Source organism: Salmo salar, chromosome ssa09 (assembly GCF_905237065.1).
Source record: "Salmo salar chromosome ssa09, Ssal_v3.1, whole genome shotgun sequence".
Taxonomy (NCBI): Eukaryota; Metazoa; Chordata; class Actinopteri; order Salmoniformes; family Salmonidae; genus Salmo; species Salmo salar.
In genome coordinates, this window is record NC_059450.1 from 48,869,416 (window position 1) to 48,892,265 (window position 22,850).

The 22,850-nt window shown below is 45.3% G+C and overlaps 1 protein-coding gene across 2 annotated transcripts in view; it reads left to right on the forward strand.

The window, feature by feature from the left end:
- The window catches only part of si:ch211-168d23.3 (BRD4-interacting chromatin-remodeling complex-associated protein), a 42,101-nt gene that overhangs the window by 10,882 nt on the left and 8,369 nt on the right, over positions 1–22,850 (forward strand). For both annotated transcript variants that reach the window (XM_014211625.2, XM_014211626.2), the window contains exons 5-12: positions 3,602–3,670; positions 5,200–6,782; positions 13,866–14,103; positions 14,306–14,836; positions 18,392–19,475; positions 20,396–20,637; positions 22,184–22,239; positions 22,619–22,767. In XM_014211625.2, coding sequence (XP_014067100.2) covers positions 3,602–3,670; positions 5,200–6,782; positions 13,866–14,103; positions 14,306–14,836; positions 18,392–19,475; positions 20,396–20,637; positions 22,184–22,239; positions 22,619–22,767 — 3,952 coding nt within the window. The remainder of the gene's footprint in view (positions 1–3,601; positions 3,671–5,199; positions 6,783–13,865; positions 14,104–14,305; positions 14,837–18,391; positions 19,476–20,395; positions 20,638–22,183; positions 22,240–22,618; positions 22,768–22,850) is intronic.

The window sequence follows — 22,850 nt, forward strand, 5'->3', positions numbered from 1 at the left end:
TGTCATCTCTATGGTCATAACTGTCTAACTGTCTGTCATCTCTATGGTCATAACTGTCTGTCATCTCTATGGTCATAACTGTCTATCATCTCTATGGTCATAACTGTCTGTCATCTCTATGGTCATAACTGTCTAACATCTCTATGGTCATAACTGTCTGTCATCTCTATGGTCATAACTGTCTAACTGTCCGTCATCTCTATGGTCATAACTGTCTAACTGTCTGTCATCTCTATGGTCATAACTATCTAACTGTCTGTCATCTCTATGGTCATAACTGTCTGTCATCTCTACGGTCATAACTGTCTAACTGTCTGTCATCTCTATGGTCATAACTGTCTAACTGTCTGTCATCTCTATAGTCATAACTGTCTAACTGTCTGTCATCTCTATGGTCATAACTGTCTAACTGTCTGTCATCTCTATGGTCATAACTGTCTGTCATCTCTATGGTCATAACTGTCTAACTGTCTGTCATCTCTATGGTCATAACTGTCTGTCATCTCTACGGTCGTAACTGTCTGTCATCTCTATGGTCATAACTGTCTAACTGTCTGTAATCTCTATGGTCATAACTGTCTAGCTGTCTGTCATCTCTATGGTCATAACTGTTTAACTGTCTGTCATCACTATGGTCATAACTGTCTGTCATCTCTATGGTCATAACTGTCTAACTGTCTGTCATCTCTACAGTCATAACTGTCTGTCATCTCTATGGTCATAACTGTCTAACTGTCTGTCATCTCTATACTCATAACTGTCTAACTGTCTGTCATCTCTATGGTCATAACTGTCTAACTGTCTGTCATCTCCATGGTCATAACTGTCTGTCATCTCTATGGTCATAACTGTCTATCATCTCTATGGTCATACCTGTCTGTCATCTCTATGGTCATAACTGTCTAACTGTCTGTCATCTCTATGGTCATAACTGTCTAACTGTCTGTCATCTCTATGGTCATAACTGTCTAACTGTCTGTCATCTCTATGGTCATAACTGTCTGTCATCTCTATGGTCATAACTGTCTAACTGTCTGTCATCTCTATGGTCATAACTGTCTGTCATCTCTACGGTCGTAACTGTCTGTCATCTCTATGGTCATAACTGTCTAACTGTCTGTAATCTCTATGGTCATAACTGTCTAGCTGTCTGTCATCTCTATGGTCATAACTGTCTAGCTGTCTGTCATCTCTATGGTCATAACTGTTTAACTGTCTGTCATCACTATGGTCATAACTGTCTGTCATCTCTATGGTCATAACTGTCTAACTGTCTGTCATCTCTATTGTTGTCACAGAGAACCAGAGAAAATAGCAATCAGAATACTAGTTTAGTAGGATCTCTATGGTCATACCTGTCTGTCATCTCACATTTACATTTACATTTTTAGTCATTTAGCAGACGCTCTTATCCAGAGCGACTTACAGCAGTGAAAGCATACATTTCAATTAAATTCATAACATTTTTTTTTTTTTATTACATTTTTTTCCCATACTGGCCCCCATCTCTATTGTCATAACTGTCTGTCTGTCATCTCTACGGTCATAACTGTCTGTCATCTCTATGGTCATAACTGTCTAACTGTCTGTCATCTCTACAGTCATAACTGTCTGTCATCTCTATGGTCATAACTGTCTAACTGTCTGTCATCTCTATAGTCATAACTGTCTAACTGTCTGTCATCTCTATGGTCATAACTGTCTAACTGTCTGTCATCTCTATGGTCATAACTGTCTAACTGTCTGTCATCTCTATGGTCATAACTGTCTAACTGTCTGTCATCTCTATGGTCATAACTGTCTAACTGTCTGTCATCTCTATGGTCATAACTGTCTGTCATCTCTATGGTCATAACTGTCTAACTGTCTGTCATCTCTATGGTCATAACTGTCTAACTGTCTGTCATCTCTATAGTCATAACTGTCTAACTGTCTGTCATCTCTATGGTCATAACTGTCTAACTGTCTGTCATCTCTATGGTCATAACTGTCTGTCATCTCTATGGTCATAACTGTCTGTCATCTCTACGGTCGTAACTGTCTGTCATCTCTATGGTCATAACTGTCTAACTGTCTGTAATCTCTATGGTCATAACTGTCTAGCTGTCTGTCATCTCTATGGTCATAACTGTTTAACTGTCTGTCATCACTATGGTCATAACTGTCTGTCATCTCTATGGTCATAACTGTCTGTCTGTCATCTCTACAGTCATAACTGTCTGTCATCTCTATGGTCATAACTGTCTAACTGTCTGTCATCTCTATAGTCATAACTGTCTAACTGTCTGTCATCTCTATGGTCATAACTGTCTAACTGTCTGTCATCTCCATGGTCATAACTGTCTGTCATCTCTATGGTCATAACTGTCTATCATCTCTATGGTCATACCTGTCTGTCATCTCTATGGTCATAACTGTCTAACTGTCTGTCATCTCTATGGTCATAACTGCCTAACTGTCTGTCATCTCTATGGTCATAACTGTCTAACTGTCTGTCATCTCTATGGTCATAACTGTCTGTCATGTCAATGGTCATAACTGTCTAACTGTCTGTCATCTCTACGGTCGTAACTGTCTGTCATCTCTATGGTCATAACTGTCTAACTGTCTGTCATCTCTATGGTCATAACTGTCTAACTGTCTGTCATCAATATAATAGTATTGTAAACCTTGTGAATATTATATTGATTTTATATATCATATTGTGAACTTCTCTCTGTTTCACCGGTATGATCATGGTATTGTCTCTCTGTTTCACCAGTATGATCATGGTATTGTCTCTCTGTTTCACCAGTATGATCATGGTATTGTCTCTCTGTTTCACCGGTATGATCATGGTATTGTCTCTCTGTTTCACCAGTATGATCATGGTATTGTCTCTCTGTTTCACCAGTATGATCATGGTATTGTCTCTCTGTTTCACCGGTAGGATCATGTCTCTCTGTTTCACCAGTATGATCATGGTATTGTCTCTCTGTTTCACCAGTATGATCATGGTATTGTCTCTCTGTTTCACCGGTATGATCATGGTATTGTCTCTCTGTTTCACCAGTATGATCATGGTATTGTCTCTCTGTTTCACCAGTATGATCATGGTATTGTCTCTCTGTTTCACCGGTATGATCATGGTATTGTCTCCTTGTTTCACCAATATGATCATGGTATTGTCTCTCTGTTTCACCAGTATGATCATGGTATTGTCTCTCTGTTTCACCGGTAGGATCATGTCTCTCTGTTTCACCAGTATGATCATGGTATTGTCTCTCTGTTTCACCAGTATGATCATGGTATTGTCTCTCTGTTTCACCGGTATGATCATGGTATTGTCTCTCTGTTTCACCAGTATGATCATGGTATTGTCTCTCTGTTTCACCGGTATGATCATGGTATTGTCTCCTTGTTTCACCAGTATGATCATGGTATTGTCTCTCTGTTTCACCAGTATGATCATGGTATTGTCTCTCTGTTTCACCGGTATGATCATGGTATTGTCTCTCTGTTTCACCGGTATGATCATGTCTCTCTGTTTCACCAGTATGATCATGGTATTGCCTCTCTGTTTCACCGGTATGATCATGGTATTGTCTCTCTGTTTCACCAGCTGCAGAATGATGACCTGCTCATTACCTGTTCCTCTGGAGAGCCTTCCTCCCTCTTCACTGACACCCCGGTGAGTCTCCTTCCCTCTCTCTCCATCTCTCTCTCTCTCTCTCTCCATCTCTCTCTCTCTCCATCTCTCTCTCCCTCCATCTCTCTCTCTCTCTCCCTCCATCTCTCTCTCTCTCTCTCTCTCTCTCTCTCTCTCTCTCCATCTCTCTCTCTCTCCATCTCTCTCTCTCTCTCCATCTCTCTCTCTCTCTCTCCATCTCTCTCTCTCTCTCTCTCTCTTCACTGAGCCCATGGTGAGTCTCCATCCCTCTCTCCCTCCCTTTCTCCATCGCTCTCTCCCTCCCCTTTTCCATCCCTCTCCCCCATCTCTCCCTCCTTCCTCACTGACCCCCTGGTGAGTCTCCCTCCCCCCCTCTTCACTGAACCCCTGGTGAGTCTGCCTCCCTCTCTCCCTCCATCCCTTCCTGTCTCCCTCGCGCTTCACTGACATCCTGCTGAGTCAGCCTCTGTATGCACAGACAAACCCACACCTACAAAAAAATATGCTATCTAGAACATAAAAGGGTCCTTTGGCTGTCCCCATAGGAGAACCCTTTGAAGAAACCTTTTTGGTTCCAACAAGAACCCTTTCGGGCGGCAAGTTGCCTAGTGTTTACCTTACATTTACGTCATTTAGCAGACGCTCTTATCCAGAGCGACTTACAAATTTGTGCATTCACCTTATGATATCCGTTTAAGAGCATTGGCCAGTAAACGAAAGGTAGCGGGTTCGAATCCTCAAGCCGTAGGTGAAAAATCTGTCTGCTAAATGAAATAAACTACTAAAATGTTAACTGTAAATGTTCCAGGTAGAACCCTTTCCACAGAGGGTTCTACATGGAGCCCAAAAGGGTTCTACCTGGAACCCGTTTTTTCGAAGAGTTCAAATCCCATTATTTATCCCTCACACTGTAACTCTAGGATCATTCTGATGTTCTCCTACTCTAGGATCATTCTGATGTTCTCCTACTCTAGGATCATTCTGATGTTCTCCTACTCTAGGATCATTCTGATGTCCTCCTACTCTAGGATCATTCTGATGTTCTCCTACTCTAGGATCATTCTGATGTTCTCCTACTCTAGGAACATTCTGTTCTCCTACTCTAGGATCATTCTGTTCTCCTACTCTAGGACCATTCTGATGTTCTCCTACTCTAGGATCATTCTGATGTTGGCCTACTCTAGGATCATTCAGATGTCCTCCTACTCTAGGATCGTTCTGATGTTCTCCTACTCTAGGATCGTTATGATGTTCTCCTACTCTAGGATCGTTTTGATGTTCTCCTACTCTAGGATTGTTCTGATGTTCTCCTACTTAGGATCGTTCTGTTTTTTTCCTACTCTAGGATCGTTCTGATGTTCTCCTACTCTAGGATCATTCTGATGTTCTCCTACTCTAGGATCATTCTGATGTTCTCCTACTCTAGGATCGTTCTGATGTTCTCCTACTCTAGGATCATTCTGATGTTCTCCTACTCTAGGATCATTCTGATGTTCTCCTACTCTAGGATCATTCTGATTAACTCCTACTCTTTTATCTCCATCCCTTAGAGCCCAATTTCTCTGTTGGCAGATGACATTACCACCTCGCAGGACACACCCCCTGCAGAATGCGTTGACCTGTCCTTCCTGGAAGAGGCTCTACTGGGGGGGTCCCCCGAGGGAGAGGGGGAGAGAAGAGGGGAGGGAGAGGAAGAGCAGGAAGAAGAGGAAGTACCACCCTGTGACATTCTGCAGCAGAGTCTTCAGGAGGCTGACATCACAGAGCACACTATGGCTCAGGAGGCGGGGCTCGTCCAACCAGGGCCTGGGGATGGCCACACCCTGTCTCTCTACACACCTGGCCCCCCACTCCTCCTCCCTCCTGCTGCCGTGCCGTTCCTCTCCAAAACCCTAGCCTTCCCTCACCCCCACCCTGGCCCCCCCAACCTGCAACACAGGGACACCCAGGCTGCGGTGGAGCCTCCCCAACCATCCCTGCTGGCCGTGGGACCAGGCTGCCCCTCCCTGAAGCCTGCTGCTCCCCAGCTGATGGGCCTCCTCCCTGGGAATATCTTCCCCGCACCCCCCCCAGAGACTTCCTTCTCCCTGACCCATGCACAGGCCTCCAACACCTCATTTTCCCTCACCCAGAAGGCAGTTCCTAGCCTGACAGGGCGCCCCCTACTGGCCCCAACCCTTAGAGCGGCTGCAGCTCCCGGGATCTTTCTCCAGAGAGGGCCCCTGCCCATCCAGCCCAAGCTGCCTATCAACATCCAACCCCGACTTATTCAGATAAGCCCTAAGCCTCCTGGCCCTGGTTGTCCTGGTCAGAAACCCTCCCCAGGTCTCACCTTCCTCCCTGGGACGCCCTCGTCAAACATCCTCCTGTCCCCCCCTCCTCCCCAGCCCAAGCCTGCCCAACACCTCACTAAGCCCCATCCCCAGCCTGCCCAACACCTCACTGCCCCCCATCTCACCAAGCCCCAGCCTGTCAGCCTGCAGCTGGTCAACCAGGGAGGAGGCTCCTTCCTGATCCAGCCTCAAGGTCTCTTCCATGGCCAGAATCAGTTCCTCCTGCCCGCCCAATCCCCTGTCACCCTGTCCCAGCTCCCTGGCCAATCCCCTGTCACCCTGTCCCAGCTCCCTGGCCAATCCCCTATCAACCTGTCCCAGCTTCCTGGCCAATCCCCTGTCACCCTGTCCCAGCTCCCTGGCCAATCCCCTGTTAACCTGTCCCAGCTTCCTGGCCAGTCCCCTGTTACCCTGTCCCAGCCTGGCGGTTCCGCGCAGCCCCTGTTCACCTCTGGCCACCAGGGAGCAACAGTCCAGTCTGTCCAGGGTATGACACCCTCCATGGGCCACCACCTGGTAGATGGGTCCCAGATCCTAACGGCCGTGCCCCACCACAGACAGCTCAACTTCAGCCCCCACACAGTCTTCAGCACCACCTCAACAGGCCAGCTCTCCCTCCGCCAGGGAACCCTGCTCTCCGGGCCCCTGCAGCTGCAGTCAGGGTCCCCTACTGTCTTCCAGATGCCAGCCCAGTTGACGGGTGCCTACAATCCCCAGGGGCCCCAGGGACAGGGGGGTCCAGGCCAGCATGCCACCCTGCTCCACAGCCCTGCTCTAGGGAGCCACATCACCCTGATGCAGTGAGTGTGATATAGAGACTATATGAGTATATGAGTGTGATATAGAGAGTCCCAATTGGCTCCCTATTCCACACAGGGCCTAGTGAATGTTTTCACACCCCTTGCACAGTTGGCACATTTTGCTGCCTTAAAATATAATCTAAAAAGGGATTTTTTTTTTTTTTTACTTCTCTAGGGCCAGTGGGACGATTTCGTCGCACCTACGTAACAGCCAGTGGAATCCCGTGGCGCGTTATTCAAATACCTTAGAAATGCTATTACTTCAATTTCTCAAACATATGACTATTTTACACCATTTTAAAGACAAGACTCTCGTTAATCTAACCACACTGTCCGATTTCAAAAAGGCTTTACAACGAAAGCAAAACATTAGATTATGTCAGCAGAGTACCCAGCCAGAAATAATCAGACACCCATTTTTCAAGCTAGCATATAATGTCACATAAACCCAAACCACAGCTAAATGCAGCACTAACCTTTGATGATCTTCATCAGATGACAATCTTAGGACATTATGTTATACAATACATGCATGTTTTGTTCAATCAAGTTCATATTTATATCAAAAACCAGCTTTTTACATTAGCATGTGACGTTCAGAACTAGCATACCCCCGCAAACTTCCGGTGAATTTACTAAATTACTCACGATAAACGTTCACAAAAAACATAACAATTATTTTAAGAATTATAGATACAGAACTCCTCTATGCACTCGCTATGTCCGATTTTAAAATAGCTTTTCGGTGTAAGCACATTTTGCAATATTCTAAGTAGATAGCCCGGCATCACAGGGCTAGCTATTTAGACACCCACCAAGTTTAGCCCTCACCAAAGTCAGATTTACTATAAGAAAAATGTTATTACCTTTGCTGTTCTTCATCAGAATGCACTCCCAGGACTTCTACTTCAATAACAAATGTTGGTTTGGTTCAAAATAATCCATAGTTATATCCAAATAGCGGCGTTTTGTTCGTGCGTTCAAGACACTATCCGAAAGGGTAAAGAAGGGTGACGCGCCCGACGCGTTTCGTGACAAAAAAATTCTAAATATTCCATTACCGTACTTCGAAGCATGTCAAACGCTGTTTAAAATCAATTTTTGTGCCATTTTTCTCGTAAAAAAAGCGATAATATTCCGACCGGGAATCTGTGTTTTAGTACAAAGAGAGAGAAAATAAAAACATGGGGTCGCCTCGTGCATGCGCCTCAGTCTCATTGTCCTCTGATAGACCACTTACCAAAGGCGCTAATGTTTTTCAGCCAGGGGCTGGAATTACATCATTCAGCTTTTTCCCGGGTTCTGAGAGCCTATGGGAGCCGTAGGAAGTGTCACGTTACAGCAAAGATCCTCAGTTTTCAATAAAGAGAGTCAAGAAGAACAAGAACTTGTCAGACAGGCCACTTCCTGTAAGGAATCTTCTCAGGTTTCTGCCTGCCATATGAGTTCTGTTATACTCACAGACACCATTCAAACAGTTTTAGAAACTTTAGGGTGTTTTCTATCCAAAGCCAATAATTATATGCATATTCTAGGTTCTGGGCAGTAGTAATAACCAGATTAAATTGGGTACGTTTTTTATCCGGCCGTGTAAATACTGCCCCCTAGCCCTAAGAGGTTAAATCCTACTGATCTACACAACTGGTTCCACATTTTTCAAAGTAAAAGAAAAAGTATAGAAATAAATGAATAGAAAATAAAAGATTAAGATATCTTGATTGTGTATGTCTTCACCCCCCCAGAGTTCATACTTGGTGGAAGCACCTTTGGCAGCCATTACAGCTGTGGATCATTTTGAATAGGATTCTACCAACTCTGCACAACTCTTAGGGCAACATATATATTGTTTTTGTCATAATTGCTCAAGCACAGTAAATTCGGTTGGGAATCATTGATGGACAGCAATATTTGAACCTTGTCTCTGTTAAAAAAAAAATCTATTTAAAATCATCCACTATGTTTACAACAAGGCCCTTAAGTAATAATGCAAAACATCATGGCAAAGACATTTTTTTGTCTTAAATGAAAAACCTCCCTTCCCTTTCAGTTAGTCAATTTCGGTACAGCATACTATGGGGATCGTACTCTCGTGACTTCAGTTAAAGGATCTACAATCATGCCTGACAAGGCCAATTAAATCTGTACCTGGCTGGAACCCCCTTTCCTTCCGCAGGCGATAAGAGTCTCGGATTCATTCCTTCAATTTTTCCACTCTTCATCTCGGTGTGAAACAGGAACGATTCACGCTATTAAAATAAACAATTGTAATGCGAGACTGTCTTAATTGCGCCAACTAAACTGTCCCTTAGTGGTAGAGCGTGCTCGCCCCCTAAAATGTTTATTTATTTAACTAGGCAAGTCCCCTACTGGGGAACAGTGGGTAAACTGCCTTGTTCAGGGGCAAAACGACAGATTTTTACCTTGTCAGCTCGGGGATTCAATCTAGCAACCTTTCAGTTACTAGCCCAACGCTCTAACCACTAGGCTACCTGCCTCCCCCCTCTAATCACTAGGCTACATGAGTATCTTTTTATGCATTGGGATATGGTCGCGAACCCGAACCTGGCTTGTTAGCCTTCGTGGTTTCGATTGCGTTAGCCATCTTACTTATTGCTTGTTAATGATTTATTATGTACAGTTGAAGTCGGAAGTTTACATACACCTTAGCCAAATGCATTTTAACTCAATTTTTCACAATTCCTGACATTTAATCCTAGTAAAAATCCCCTGTTTTAGGTCAGTTAGGATCACCGCTTTATTTTAAGACCGTGAAATGTCAGAATAATAGTAGAAAGAATGATTTATTTCAGCTTTTATTTCTTTCATCACATTCCCAGTGGGTCAGAAGTTTACATACACTCAATTAGTATTTGGTAGCATTGCCTTTAAATTGTTTAACTTGGGTCAAACATTTCAGGTAGCCTTCCACAAGCTTCCCACAACAAGTTGGGTTCATTTTGGCCCATTCCTCCTGGCAGAGCTGGTGTAACTGAGTCAGGTTTGTAGGCCTCCTTGCTTGCACAAGCTTTTTCAGTTCTGCCCACAAATGTTCTATAGGATTGAGGTCAGGTTTTGTGATGGCCACTCCAATACCTTGACTTTGTTGTCCTTAAGCCATTTTGCCACAACTTTGGAAGTATGCTTGGGGTCATTGTCCATTTGGAAGACCCATTTGTGACCAAGCTTTAACTTCCTGACTGATGTCTTGAGATGTTGCTTCAATATATCCACATAATTTTCCATCCACATAATTTTCCATCCTCATGATGCCATCTATTTTGTGAGGTGCACCAGTCCCTCCTGCAGCAAAGCACCCCCACAACATGATGCTGAAACCCCCGTGCTTCACTGTTGGGATGGTGTTCTTCGGTTTGCAAGCCTCCCCCTTTTTCCTCCAAACATAACGATGGTCATTATGGTCAAACAGTTCTATTTTTGTTTCATCAGACCAGAGGACATTTCTCCAAAAGGTACAATCTTTGTCCCCATGTGCAGTTGCAAACCGTAGTCTGGCTTTTTTATGGCTGTTTTGGAGCAGTGGCTTCTTCCTTGCTGAGCGGCCTTTCAGCTTATGTCGATATAGGACTCGTTTTACTATGGATATAGATACTTTTGTACCTGTTTCCTCCAGCATCTTTCCAAGGTCTTTTGCTGTTGTTCTGGGATTGATTTGCACTTTTCGCACCAAAATACATTCATCTCTAGGAGACAGAACACATCTCCTTCCTGAGAGGTATGATGGCTGCGTGGTCCCATGGTGTTTATACTTGCGTACTATTGTTTGCACAGATGAACATGTTATGTTTAGGCATTTGGAAATTTCTCCCAAGGATGAACCAGACTTGTGGAGGTCTACAAATGTTTTTCTGAGGTCTTGGCTGATTTATTTTGATTTTTCCATGATGTCAAGCAAAGAGGCACTGAGTTTGAAGGTAGACCTTGAAATACATCCACAGGTACACCTCCAATTGACATCAATTAGCCTATCAGAAGCTTACATTTACATTTTTGTAATTTAGCAGACACTCTTATCCAGAGCGACTTACAGTAGTGAATGCATACATTTCATAAATGTTTTTTCCCGTACTGGTCCCCTGTGGGATTCGAACCCACAACCCTGGCGTTGCAAACACCATGCGCTACCAACTGAGCCACACGGGACCTTTAAACAGCTGGAATTTTCCAAGCTGTTTAAAGGCACAGTCAACTTTGTGTATGTAAACTTCTGACCCACTGGAATTGTGATACAGTGAATTATAAGTGAAATAATCTGTCTGTAAATAATTGTTGGAAAAATTACTTGTGTCATGCACAAAGTAGATGTCCTAACCGACTTGCCAAAACTATAGTTTGTTAACAATACATTTGTAGAGTGGTTGAAAAACAAGTTTTAATGATGCCAACCTAAGTGTAAGTAAACTTCAGACTTCAACTGTATGTGACAATTGATACCATGAAAAAGGGGTTAAAAAAAAAAAGAACCGAGGCAAGTCAGTTAAGAAATAATTTTACTGACAATGGCGGCCTACTCCAGCCAAACCCTAACCCGAACGACGCTGGGTCAATTGTGCGCCGCCCTATGGGACTCCCAATCACGGCCGGTTGTGATACAGCCTTGAATCGAACTGTGGGTCTGTTGTGATGCCTCTAGCACTGAGACGCAGTGCCTTAGACCGCTGCGCCACTCTGGAGCCCAAACCCAAACTCCTAACCTTTAGCTCGCTCCCTTATGCTGGGGAGCGATGCGTTCATGCTCTCTGTTTGGGGCGACGCATGTCCCCGGTTGTCTGAACTTGAATGCAGATCTTTTATCCAGTTGGGACCCTCTCTCTCAGGAGAGTTGGGACCCTCTCTCTCAAGAGAGTTGAGACCCTCTCTCTCAGAAGAGTTGAGACCCTCTCTCTCAGGAGAGTTGAGACCCTCTCTCTCAGGAGAGTTGGGACCCTCTCTCTCAGGAGAGTTGGGACCCTCTCTACCCTCTCTCTCAGGAGAGTTGAGACCCTCTCTCTCAGGAGAGTTGAGACCCTCTCTCTCAGGAGAGTTGAGACCCTCTCTCTCAGGAGAGTTGAGACCCTCTCTCTCAGGAGAGTTGGGACCCTCTCTCTCAGGAGTGGAGGTGGTCTCCCAGGTATTGGACATTTTTGGCCAACGTAGATCTTTACGCGTCGCAAGAAAATGCAAAAACAAATTCTCGATGAGGGACCCGAGTGACCTGTTGGGTAACGGATACTCTGGCGCAACAGTGGCCTTGGACCGTCTTTTACGCATTTCTGCCAGTGGTTCAGATTCAGCCCACATTGGAGAGGGTCCACCGGGAGGGAGAAACATTGATTCTTGTGGCTCCCCGTTGGCCCAGGCAGCCATGATTGTTGTGGCTCCCCGTTGGCCCAGGCAGCCATGATTGTTGTGGCTCCCCGTTGGCCCAGGCAGCCATGATTGTTGTGGCTCCCCGTTGGCCCAGGCAGCCTTGATTCTTGTGGCTCCCCGTTGGCCCAGGCAGCCTTGATTCTTGTGGCTCCCCGTTGGCCCAGGCAGCCTTGATTCTTGTGGTTCCCCGTTGGCCCAGGCAGCCTTGCTTCTTGTGGCTCCCCGTTGGCCCAGGCAGCCTTGGTTCTTGTGGCTTCCCGTTGGCCCATGCAGCCTTGGTTCTTGTGGCTCCCCGTTGGCCCAGGCAGCCTTGGTTCTTGTGGCTCCCCGTTGGCCCAGTCAGCCTTGATTCTTGTAGCTCCCCGTTGGCCCAGGCAGCCTTGGTTCTTGTGGCTTCCCGTTGGCCCAGGCAGCCTTGGTTCTTGTGGCTCCCCGTTGGCCCAGTCAGCCTTGATTCTTGTAGCTCCCCGTTGGCCCTGGCAGCCTTGGTTCTTGTGGCTTCCCGTTGGCCCAGGCAGCCTTGGTTGGCAGAGATCACTCGCCTTCTAGGTGGGGACCCATGGAAACTCCTGTTTGCGAAGGGACCTGTTTGTCTGAGGCGCACGGGCAGGCTTGGCAAGCGAGGCGTAGTAGTAGTTGCTTCATATGGGCCTGGCCCCTGAGAGGGCCAATTTGATGCCTAGAGGTTTATCTTCCGAATGTTATTGCTACCGTTCAGTCTGCAAGGGTGGCCTCCACGAGAGGGCTGTATGCGTATGTGGCATGTGTTTTAAGTTCTGGTGCCAAGATAAAGGACATCCTTATATTCCTACAGGAGTTTTTGGAGCATGGGGTGGGCATTCTCTACGTTAAAAGTGTACATGGCTGCCATCAGTTTGTCATGTGGGAATTGATGGATCCTCACCGGGGACCTAACCCCTGGTTGTGCAGTTCCTGAAAGGTCTCGGACAGGTCTCTAAACTAAGGTTTAGATGGGACTTGGCGCTGGTTTTGGAGGCACTGTGGGTGGCTCCCTTTGAGCCTTTAAAGAGCTAAACTTCCTCATCTTCATTTTATATTCAATTACAAAATGTTCTATACTTTTTCTTTGACTTTGAAAATCTGGAGCCGGTTGTGTAGATCAGTGGGGAAAAAAAGTCAATTTAATTCCTTTTTAGATTTAATTCTAAGGCAGCAAAATGTGACAACTGTACAAGCGATGTGTTGACATTCAATAGAAACCGATGGGCCCTGGTCAAAAGTAGTTCACTACTTAACAGAATCCTATGGGTTCTGGTCAAAAGTAGTGCACTTGATATGGCGCCATTTGGTATGCACACAGACAATTTATACAAAATCATCATACAACAAATATAACAACACTACAATTACACCCTTTAACAACACTACTATTACACCCTTTAACAACACTACTACTACACCCTTTAACAACACTACTACTACTACACCCTTTAACAACACTACTATTACACCCTTTAACAACACTAATACTACACCCTTTAATAACACTACTACTACACCCTTTAACAACACTACTACTACACCCTTTAACAACACTACTACTACTACTACACCCTTTAACAACACTACTACTACTACTACTACACCCTTTAACACTACTACTACTACACCCTTTAACAACACTACTACTACTACTACTACACCCTTTAACAACACTACTACTACTACACCCTTTCACTCTGTCTTCCTCAACAGCTCTGGGATGCAGCTCACCTCAACCCACCCAGACAGTCACATGACCTCCATTTCCATCCTCAACACCACCCCTCCTGCTGTAGTACAGGGCCTGCCCTTCACCCCCCAGACCTCTAGACCCCTAGGGGGCGTTACAGAGGGTCAGATTAGTGTTCAGCAGGCGTCTGTAGTGTTGCTGCCTGACAGAGCTGGCCATGAGGAGAGGAGGGAGGAAGCAACGTCCCCACACCTGCCTCAGGTGAGAAGTTAACACTTGATTGGTTGATTGATTAATTGTTTGGTTGGCTGGTTGGCTTACTTGATTTGTTAATTGATTGGTGCTCAGTTAATTGATTGGTTACTTGATATATCCTCCTAAGTCAAATGCTAGGTGGGTCTAGTAAACTAGCAAAACAAATGTACACCAGAACATTCTCTAATCAGTTTGTTGTTCCCCTCAGTCGACAAGGCACCTTTTCCAGCAGCATGCCTCTCTCCAACCCTCCACCGCCAGTCTCCAGTCCACTTCTCCTCCTGTAATGGCCCTCCTACAGACCTCGCTGGAGGCCCCACAGGCCCTGGACCTACCTGGTATGCTACCCAAATACCTGTTAGACCAAGTTGGGACGTTACACAAACACCTGCTGGACCCAGTTGGGACGTTACCCAAACACCTGCTGGACCCAGTTGGGACGTTGCACAGACACCTGCTGGACCCAGTTGGGACGTTACCCAAACACCTGCTGGACCAAGTTGGGACGTTACCCAAACACCTGCTGGACCAAGTTGGGACGTTACCCAAACACCTGCTGGACCCAGTTGGGACGTTACCCAAACACTTGCTGGACCCAGTTGGGACGTTACCCAAACACCTGCTGGACCCAGTTGGGTCGTTGCCTAAACACTTGCGGGACCAGACGGAGACAGGGACAGAACCAGGGGTGGAGAAGGTTCACAGCCCCACCCAGGCCTTCATCCATCATCTACAACAGGTCAACCAGCTTTTATGCTCTCTATTGTGACTATTTATTGACTTATAGGGGCAATCTGCAGTTGCTGCATCCATTTTTTGATGTATAAATTAATGATACAGTGGCAAGAAAAAGTATGTGAACTTTTTGGAATTACCTGGATTTTTTGCATAAATTGGTCATCAAATTTGATCTGATCTTCATCTAAGTCACAACAATAGACAAACATAGTGTGCTTAAACTAATAACACACAAATTATTGTATTTTTCTTGTCTATATTGAATACATCATTTAAACATTCACAGTGTAGGTTGGAAAAAGTATGTGAACCCCTAGGCTAATGACTTCTCCAAATGCTAATTGGAGTCAGGAGTCAGCTAACCTGGAGTCCAATCAATGAGACGAGATTGGAGATGTTGGTTAGGGCTGCCTTGCCCTATAAAAAACACTCACAAAATTTGAGTTTGTTATTCACCAGAAGCATTGCCTGATGTGAACCATGCTTCGAACAAAAGAGATCTCAGAAGACCTAAGATTAAGAATTGTTGACTTGCATAAAGCTGGAAAGGGTTACAAAAGTATCTCTAAAAGCCTTGATGTTCATCAGTCCACGGTAAGACAAATTGTCTATAAATGGAGAAAGTTCAGCACTGTTGCTACTCTCCCTAGGAGTGGCCGTCCTGCAAAGATGACTGCAAGAGCACAGCGCAGAATGCTCAATGAGGTTAAGAAGAATCCTAGAGTGTCAGCTAAAGACTTACAGAAATCTCTGGAACATGCTAACATCTCTGTTGACGAGTCTACGATACGTAAAACACTAAACAAGAATGGTGTTCATGGGAGGACACGACGGAAGAAGCCACTGCTGTCCTAAAAAAACATTGCTGCACGTCTGAAGTTTGCAAAAGTGTACCTGGATGTTCCACAGCGCTACTGGCAAAATATTCTGTGGACAGATTAAACTACAGTTGAGTTGTTTTGGAAGGAACACACACTGTGTGGAGAAAAAAGTCACAACACACCAACATCAAAACCTCATCCCAACTGTAAAGTATGGTGGAGGGAGCATCATGGTTTGGGGCTGCTTAGCTGCCTCAGGGCTTGGACAGCTTGCTATCATCGACAGAAAAATGAATTCCCAAGTTTATCAAAACATTTTGCAGGAGAATGTAAGGCTATATGTCCGCCAATTGAAGCTCAACAGAAGTTGGGTGATGCAACAGGACAACGACCCAAATGGCTTCAACAACAGAATGGCTTCAACAAAAGAAAATACACCTTTTGGAGTGGCCCAGTCTGAGTCCTGACCTCAACCCGAATTGAGATGCTGTGGCATGACCTCAAGAGAGCAGTTCACACCAGACATCCCAAGAATATTGCTGAACTGAAACAGTTTTGTAAAGAGGAATGGTCCAAAATTCCTCCTGACCATTGTACAGGTCTGATCTGCAACTACAGAAAATGTTTGGTTGAGTTTATTGCTGCCAAAGGAGGGTCAACCAGTTATTAAATCCAAGGGTTCACATACTTTTCCCACCCTGCACTGTGAATGTTTACACAGTGTGTTCAATAAAGACATGGAAACGTATACTTGTTTGTGTGTTATTCGTTTAAGCAGACTGTGTTTGTCTATTGTTGTGACCTAGATGAAGTTCAGATCAAATTTAAAGACCAATTTATGCAGAAATCCAGGTATTTCCAAAGGGTTCACATACTTTTTCTTGCCACTGTATGTACCCATTGATTCTTGAAGAATTGAACGTATAAATGCCTCATGAGCTTAGTTCAACTGTCATACCCCACGAGAAGCTTAAAATATAAGCTTGTTTTACTGTTTGTAAATAATGTACACTACCGTTCAAAAGTTTGGGGTCACTTAGAAATGTCCTTCTTTTTGAAAGATAAGCAAAAAATGTTTTTGTCCATTAAAATAACAACATCAAATTGATCAGAAATACAGTGTAGACATTGTTAATGTTGTAAATGACTATTGTAGCTGGAAACGGCAGATTTTTTTCAAAATGGAATATCTACATAGGCGTATCAGCACCCATCACTCCTGTGTTCCAATGGCACATTGTGTAAGCTAATCCAAGTTAGTCATTTTAAAAGGCTAATTGATCATTAGAAAACCCTTTTGCAATTATGTTAGCACAGCTGAAAATTGTTGTTCTGATTAAAGAAGCAATGAAACTAGCCTTCTTTAGATTAGTTTAGTATCTGGAGCATCAGCATTTGTGGGTTTGATTACAGGCTCAAAATGGCCAGAAACAAAGTACTTTCTTCTGAAACTCGTTAGTCTATTCTTGTTCTGAGAAATGAAGGCTATTCCATTTGAGAAATTGCCAAGAAACTGAAGATCTTGTACTACTGGCAGCTTCATTAAATAGTACCCACAATACACCAGTCTCAATGTCGACAGTGAAGAGGCGACTCCGGGATGCTGGCCTTCTAGGCAGAGTTGCAAAGAAAAGCCATATCTCAGACTGGCCAATAAAAATAAAAGATTAAGATGGGCAATGGAACACAGGCACTGGACAGAGGAACTCTGCCGAGAAGGCCAGCATCCCGGAGTCGTCTCTTCACTGTCGACGTTGAGACTGTTGTTTTGCAGGTACTATTTAATGAAGCTGCCAGTTAAGGACTTGTGAGGTGTCTGTTTCTCAAACTAGACACACTAATGTACTTGTTCTCTTGCTCAGTTGTGCACCGGGGCCTCCCACTCCTCTTTCTTTTCTGGTTAGAGCCAGTTTGCACTGTTCTGTGAAGGGAGTAGTACACAGCGTTGTACGAGATCTTCAGTTTCTTGGCAATTTCTCACATGGAATAGCCTTCATTTCTCAGAACAAGAAGAGACAAATGAGTTTCAGAAGAAAGGTCTTTGTTTCTGGCCATTTTGAGCCTGTAATCGAACCCACAAATGCTGATGCTCCAGATACTCAACTAGTCTTAAAGAAGGCCAGTTTTATTGCTTCTTTAATCAGGACAACAGTTTTCAGCTGTGCTAACATAATTGCAAAAGGGTTTTCTAATGATCAATTAGCCTTTTAAAATAATAAACTTGGATTAGCAAACACAACGTGCCATTGGAACACAGGAGTGATGGTTTCTGATAATGGGCCTATGTAGATATTCCATTAAAAATCTGCAGTTTCCACCTACAATGTTCGTTTACAACATTAACAATGTCTACACTGTATTTCTGATCTAAATTGATGTTATTTTAAATGGACACATTTTTTTTGCTTTTTCTTTCAAAAAGAAGGACATTTCTAAGTGACCCCAAACTTTTGAACGGTAGTGTACATGTCAACAAACAATGTATAGCCTCAAAACATGGGTAAAACTATAATGTTGATATCATGGATGATCAGTCGTTGCATCCGTATCTCTATGAATTTGAGCGGTAACATTTCTCCAGCCCCATCCCTCAGCTTTTTTACTGAAAACAGGGTAGGTTTTAAACTGCTGATTGTCCCTTTAAAGGTTTATTGATTAAATGTTGAACATATTGTCTTGATTTACATAGCATAACCTTATTGTTTTCCTTCATCGCACCACAATTTCTATCATAGCAAGCACTTACCCCTCCCAATCCCTCCCCATCACCTGAGGTCCTGGCTGGGACTGTGTCAGTGGAGGATCACATTGTCTCCGCTGTGGCCAGTGAGATGGAGGAGGCCCCTCCACCCACCCAGCCAGCAGTTCTAGGACAGGCAGGAGCCCAGTCTGCGATGCCCCTCAGCCCCTGTGTGTTGGTGGCCTATCCAGCTTCACTACACCCAGCGACAGAGACTACCCTGCCAGGCCACTCTCCTACCCTGCTATGCCAATCTCCACCTGAGCAGGGTTTAGGGACCACACCGCCGGCTGGGCAGGGCTTATGGACCACACCGCCAAATGGGCAGGGCTTAGTGAGAACACTCCCAAATGGGCAGGGCTTAGTGAGCACACCCTTTACTAGGCAGGGCTTAGGGTCCACACCCCAACAAGACAGTTTATCTTCCCCACCAAGTGGGGCCACCTCCCTGGGACTGGCTGGGTCTGGGTCTGGGTCTGGAAGTGCCGTCCCTCAAACCCAGACTTCAGTTTTCAGAAGCCCCTCCCCTCTGCCTGTCAGCGCCTCCCCCCAGCTTCAGACTGCAGTGTTCAGAAGCCCCTCCCCTCTGCCTGTCAGCACCTCCCCCCAGCTCCAGGCCGCAGTGTTCAGAAGCCCCTCCCCTCTGCCTGTCAGCACCTCCCCCCAGCTTCAGACCGCAGTGTTCAGAAGCCCCTCCCCTCTGCCTATCAGCGCCTCCTCCCAGCTTCAGACTACAGTGTTCAGAAGCCCCTCCCCTCTGCCTGTCAGCACCTCCCCCCAGCTCCAGACTGCAGTGTTCAGCAACCCCAGCCCCTCTCCTCTACCTGTCTGTGTGCCTCAGCAGCAGCCTGACCCCCTCCTAGTGCAGCCTGACCCCCTCCTAGTGCAGCCTGACCCCCTCCTAGTGCAGCCTGACCCTTTCCTAGTGCAGCCTGACCCTTTCCTAGTGGAGCCTGACCCTTTCCTAGTGCAGCCTGACCCCCTCCTAGTGCAGCCTGACCCCCTCCTTGTGACTCCCAGCTCCTATGGAGAACAGGATAACCAGCACCATGCTGTCCAACAGCACACAAAGCAAAGCAGTGAGTCTGACCACACAGAGATTGCAACCCAAATGGCACCCTATTCCCTATATAGTGCACTACTTTTGACCAGAGTCCTATGGGAATAAGGTGCCATTTAGGGATGCAAACAGAGTATTAATACAAATCATCATGCAACAATTCTAACAATGCTACTCCCTTTCACAGTCTTCCTAACCCACTCCTTTCACTCTGTCTCCCTGCCTCACACTCATCATCACCACCACCACCATCATCATCACCATCTTCATCATCATCACCCCCATCTCCACCATCACCACCCCCATCATCACCATCATTACCCTTATCTCCACCATCATCACCCCCATCTCCACCATCATCACCCCCATCTCCACACCATCACCCCCATCTCCACCATCATCACCACCCCCATCTCCACCATCACCACCATCATCACCACCCCCATATCTACCATCACCCCCATCTCCACCATTACCTCCATCTCCACCATCATCACCCCGATCTCCACCATCACCACCCCATCTCCACCATTACCCCCATCTCCACCATCATCACCCCATCTCCATCATCACCACCATCACCACCCCCATCTCCACCCCCATCTCCACCATCACCATCTCCACCCCCATCTCCACCATCATCACCCCCATCTCCACCCCCATCTCCACCATCACCACCTCCATCACCACCATCATCTCCACCCCCATCTCCACCATCACCACCATCATCACCACCATCACCACCATCACCACTCCCATCTCCACCATCATCACCCCCATCTCCACCCCCATCTCCACCATCTCCACCATCATCACCACCCCCATCTCCACCATCACCCCCATCTACACCATCATCAACCCCATCTCCACCATCATCACCCCCATCACCATCCCCATCATCATCACAACCATCATCATCTTCTGTATTATAATGCTCAGAACCACCAGCTGCCTTGGCCATGGATGTGGAGGGTAAAGCCTTTACTCTTGATGTCCATCCACCTTCTCCCAGACCCCAGGGCCACCAGTGGCCACCAGGCCCCCACACAGTCCAGGGGCCCAACACAGTTCGGTGGCTCCACACTGTCCAGGAGCCCCAGTACGACCAGGGGCCGCAAGCCCACAGAGAGCAGGACCAGTGGCTCAGAGCAGTTCAGACAGCCCAACAGTCAAAGACAAAGGTGAGAAACAAGCAAGTTTGCATTTGAAATGGACCCCTATTCCCTGTATAGTGCACTACTTTTGAACAGGGCACTATGGAACCCTATTCCCTATATAGTGCACTACTTTAGATCAGAGCCCTATGGCACCCTATTCCCTATATAGTGCACTACTTTTAACCAGAGCTTTATGGGCCCTGCTTTTGGCCCTCGAGGCCCTCTTCAAAAATGAAGGGAATATGGTGCCATTTCAGATATATCCATTCTCAGATTCTAGGCCTTTCATCCAGCATATTGGTCTGAAACCACAACACTCTTCATTCTACTCAGATTCTGAAACCACTATACCCCTCAGATTTTGAAACCACTATACTACTCAGATTCTGAAACCACAATACTACTCAGATTCTGAAACCACTATACTACTCAGATTCTGAAACCACAATACTACTCAGATTCTGAAACCACAATACTACTCAGATTCTGAAACCACAATACTACTCAGATTCTGAAACCACTATACTACTCAGATTCTGAAACCACTATACTACTCAGATTCTGAAACCACAATACTCTTCATTCTACTCAGATTCTGAAACCACTATACCCCTCAGATTTTGAAACCACTACACTACTCAGATTCTGAAACCACAATACTACTCAGATTCTGAAACACAAAGCTCTTCATTCTACTCAGATTCTGAAACCACTATACTTCTCAGATTCTGAAACCACTATACTACTCAGATTCTGAAACCACAATACTACTCAGATTCTGAAACCACAATACTACTCAGATTCTGAAACCACAATTCTACTCAGATTCTGAAACCACAATTCTACTCAGATTCTGAAACCACTATACTACTCAGATTCTGAAACCACTATACTACTCAGATTCTGAAACCACAATACTACACAGATTCTGAAACCACTATACTTCTCAGATTCTGAAACCACAATACTACTCAGATTCTGAAACCACAATACTACTCAGATTCTGAAACCACAACTCAGATTCTGAAACCACAATGCTCTAGCATTCTACTCAGATTCTGAAACCACTATACTACTCAGATTCTGAAACCACTATACTACTCAGATTCTGAAACCACTATACCCCTCAGATTTTGAAACCACTATACTACTCAGATTCTGAAACCACAATACTACTCAGATTCTGAAACCACAATACTACTCAGATTCTGAAACCACAATACTACTCAGATTCTGAAACCACAATACTCTTCATTCTACTCAGATTCTGAAACCACTATACTACTCAGATTCTGAAACCACTATACTACTCAGATTCTGAAACCACAATACTTCTTAGATTCTGAAACCACTGTACTACTCAGATTCTGAAACCACAATACTACTCAGATTCTGAAATCACAATACTACTCAGATTCTGAAACCACAATACTACTCAGATTCTGAAACCACAATACTTCTCAGATTCTGAAACCACTATACTACTCAGATTCTGAAACCACAATACTCTTCATTCTACTCAGATTCTTCAATCTCCAGTAAACCTAAGGTCATATCTCATCCATACCAGGTGGCCGGTCCTGTGGCGAAGGAGAGGGAGCAGAGACTGACTGAAGCAATGTGCAGGTAAGAAGCAGGACACGCCAGGTAGTCACTGTCTGATATTGACGACGTCTGTATTGCATGATGATGAAGTGCAGTACCAAAAAGTGTCTGAGGTGTGAAAGAAGGATAGATACCCTGCAGTTTTATTGTGCAACGGTTCAACCTTAAAGGGATAGTTCAGGATATTTGGCAATGGAGTAATCTTCTCATTAAACTACCTCTAACTTCCTTCATATTGTATGCAGAGACATACAAATGGTATCCATGAGTTCATCTGACTGTGGGGAAGTAGATAAAATGGCTTTTAAAAACTGCAGGAGCATTCACCAGAGTATTGATCGATCCTCTGGTCACTTTACGTTCTTGAACCCTAAACTAGTGTCTGTGATGTCATCCTCAGGCTCCAGCAGCAGCTGTGTCTGGACCAGGGACCGGTCCAGAGCCCTTACATCTGTCCCCCCTTCTCCTCATTGGGGGAGGCTGTGACACACCTGTTACCATACCACACCTGTGCCGGACACCTGCCTAGTCAGGACGACTTCAACTTAGGTCAGAACACCGCTTTTAATTCACTCTGTAGAGACTGGCAGTACACTCTTAGATAAAAAAGGGTTCCAAAAGGAACCCTTTGC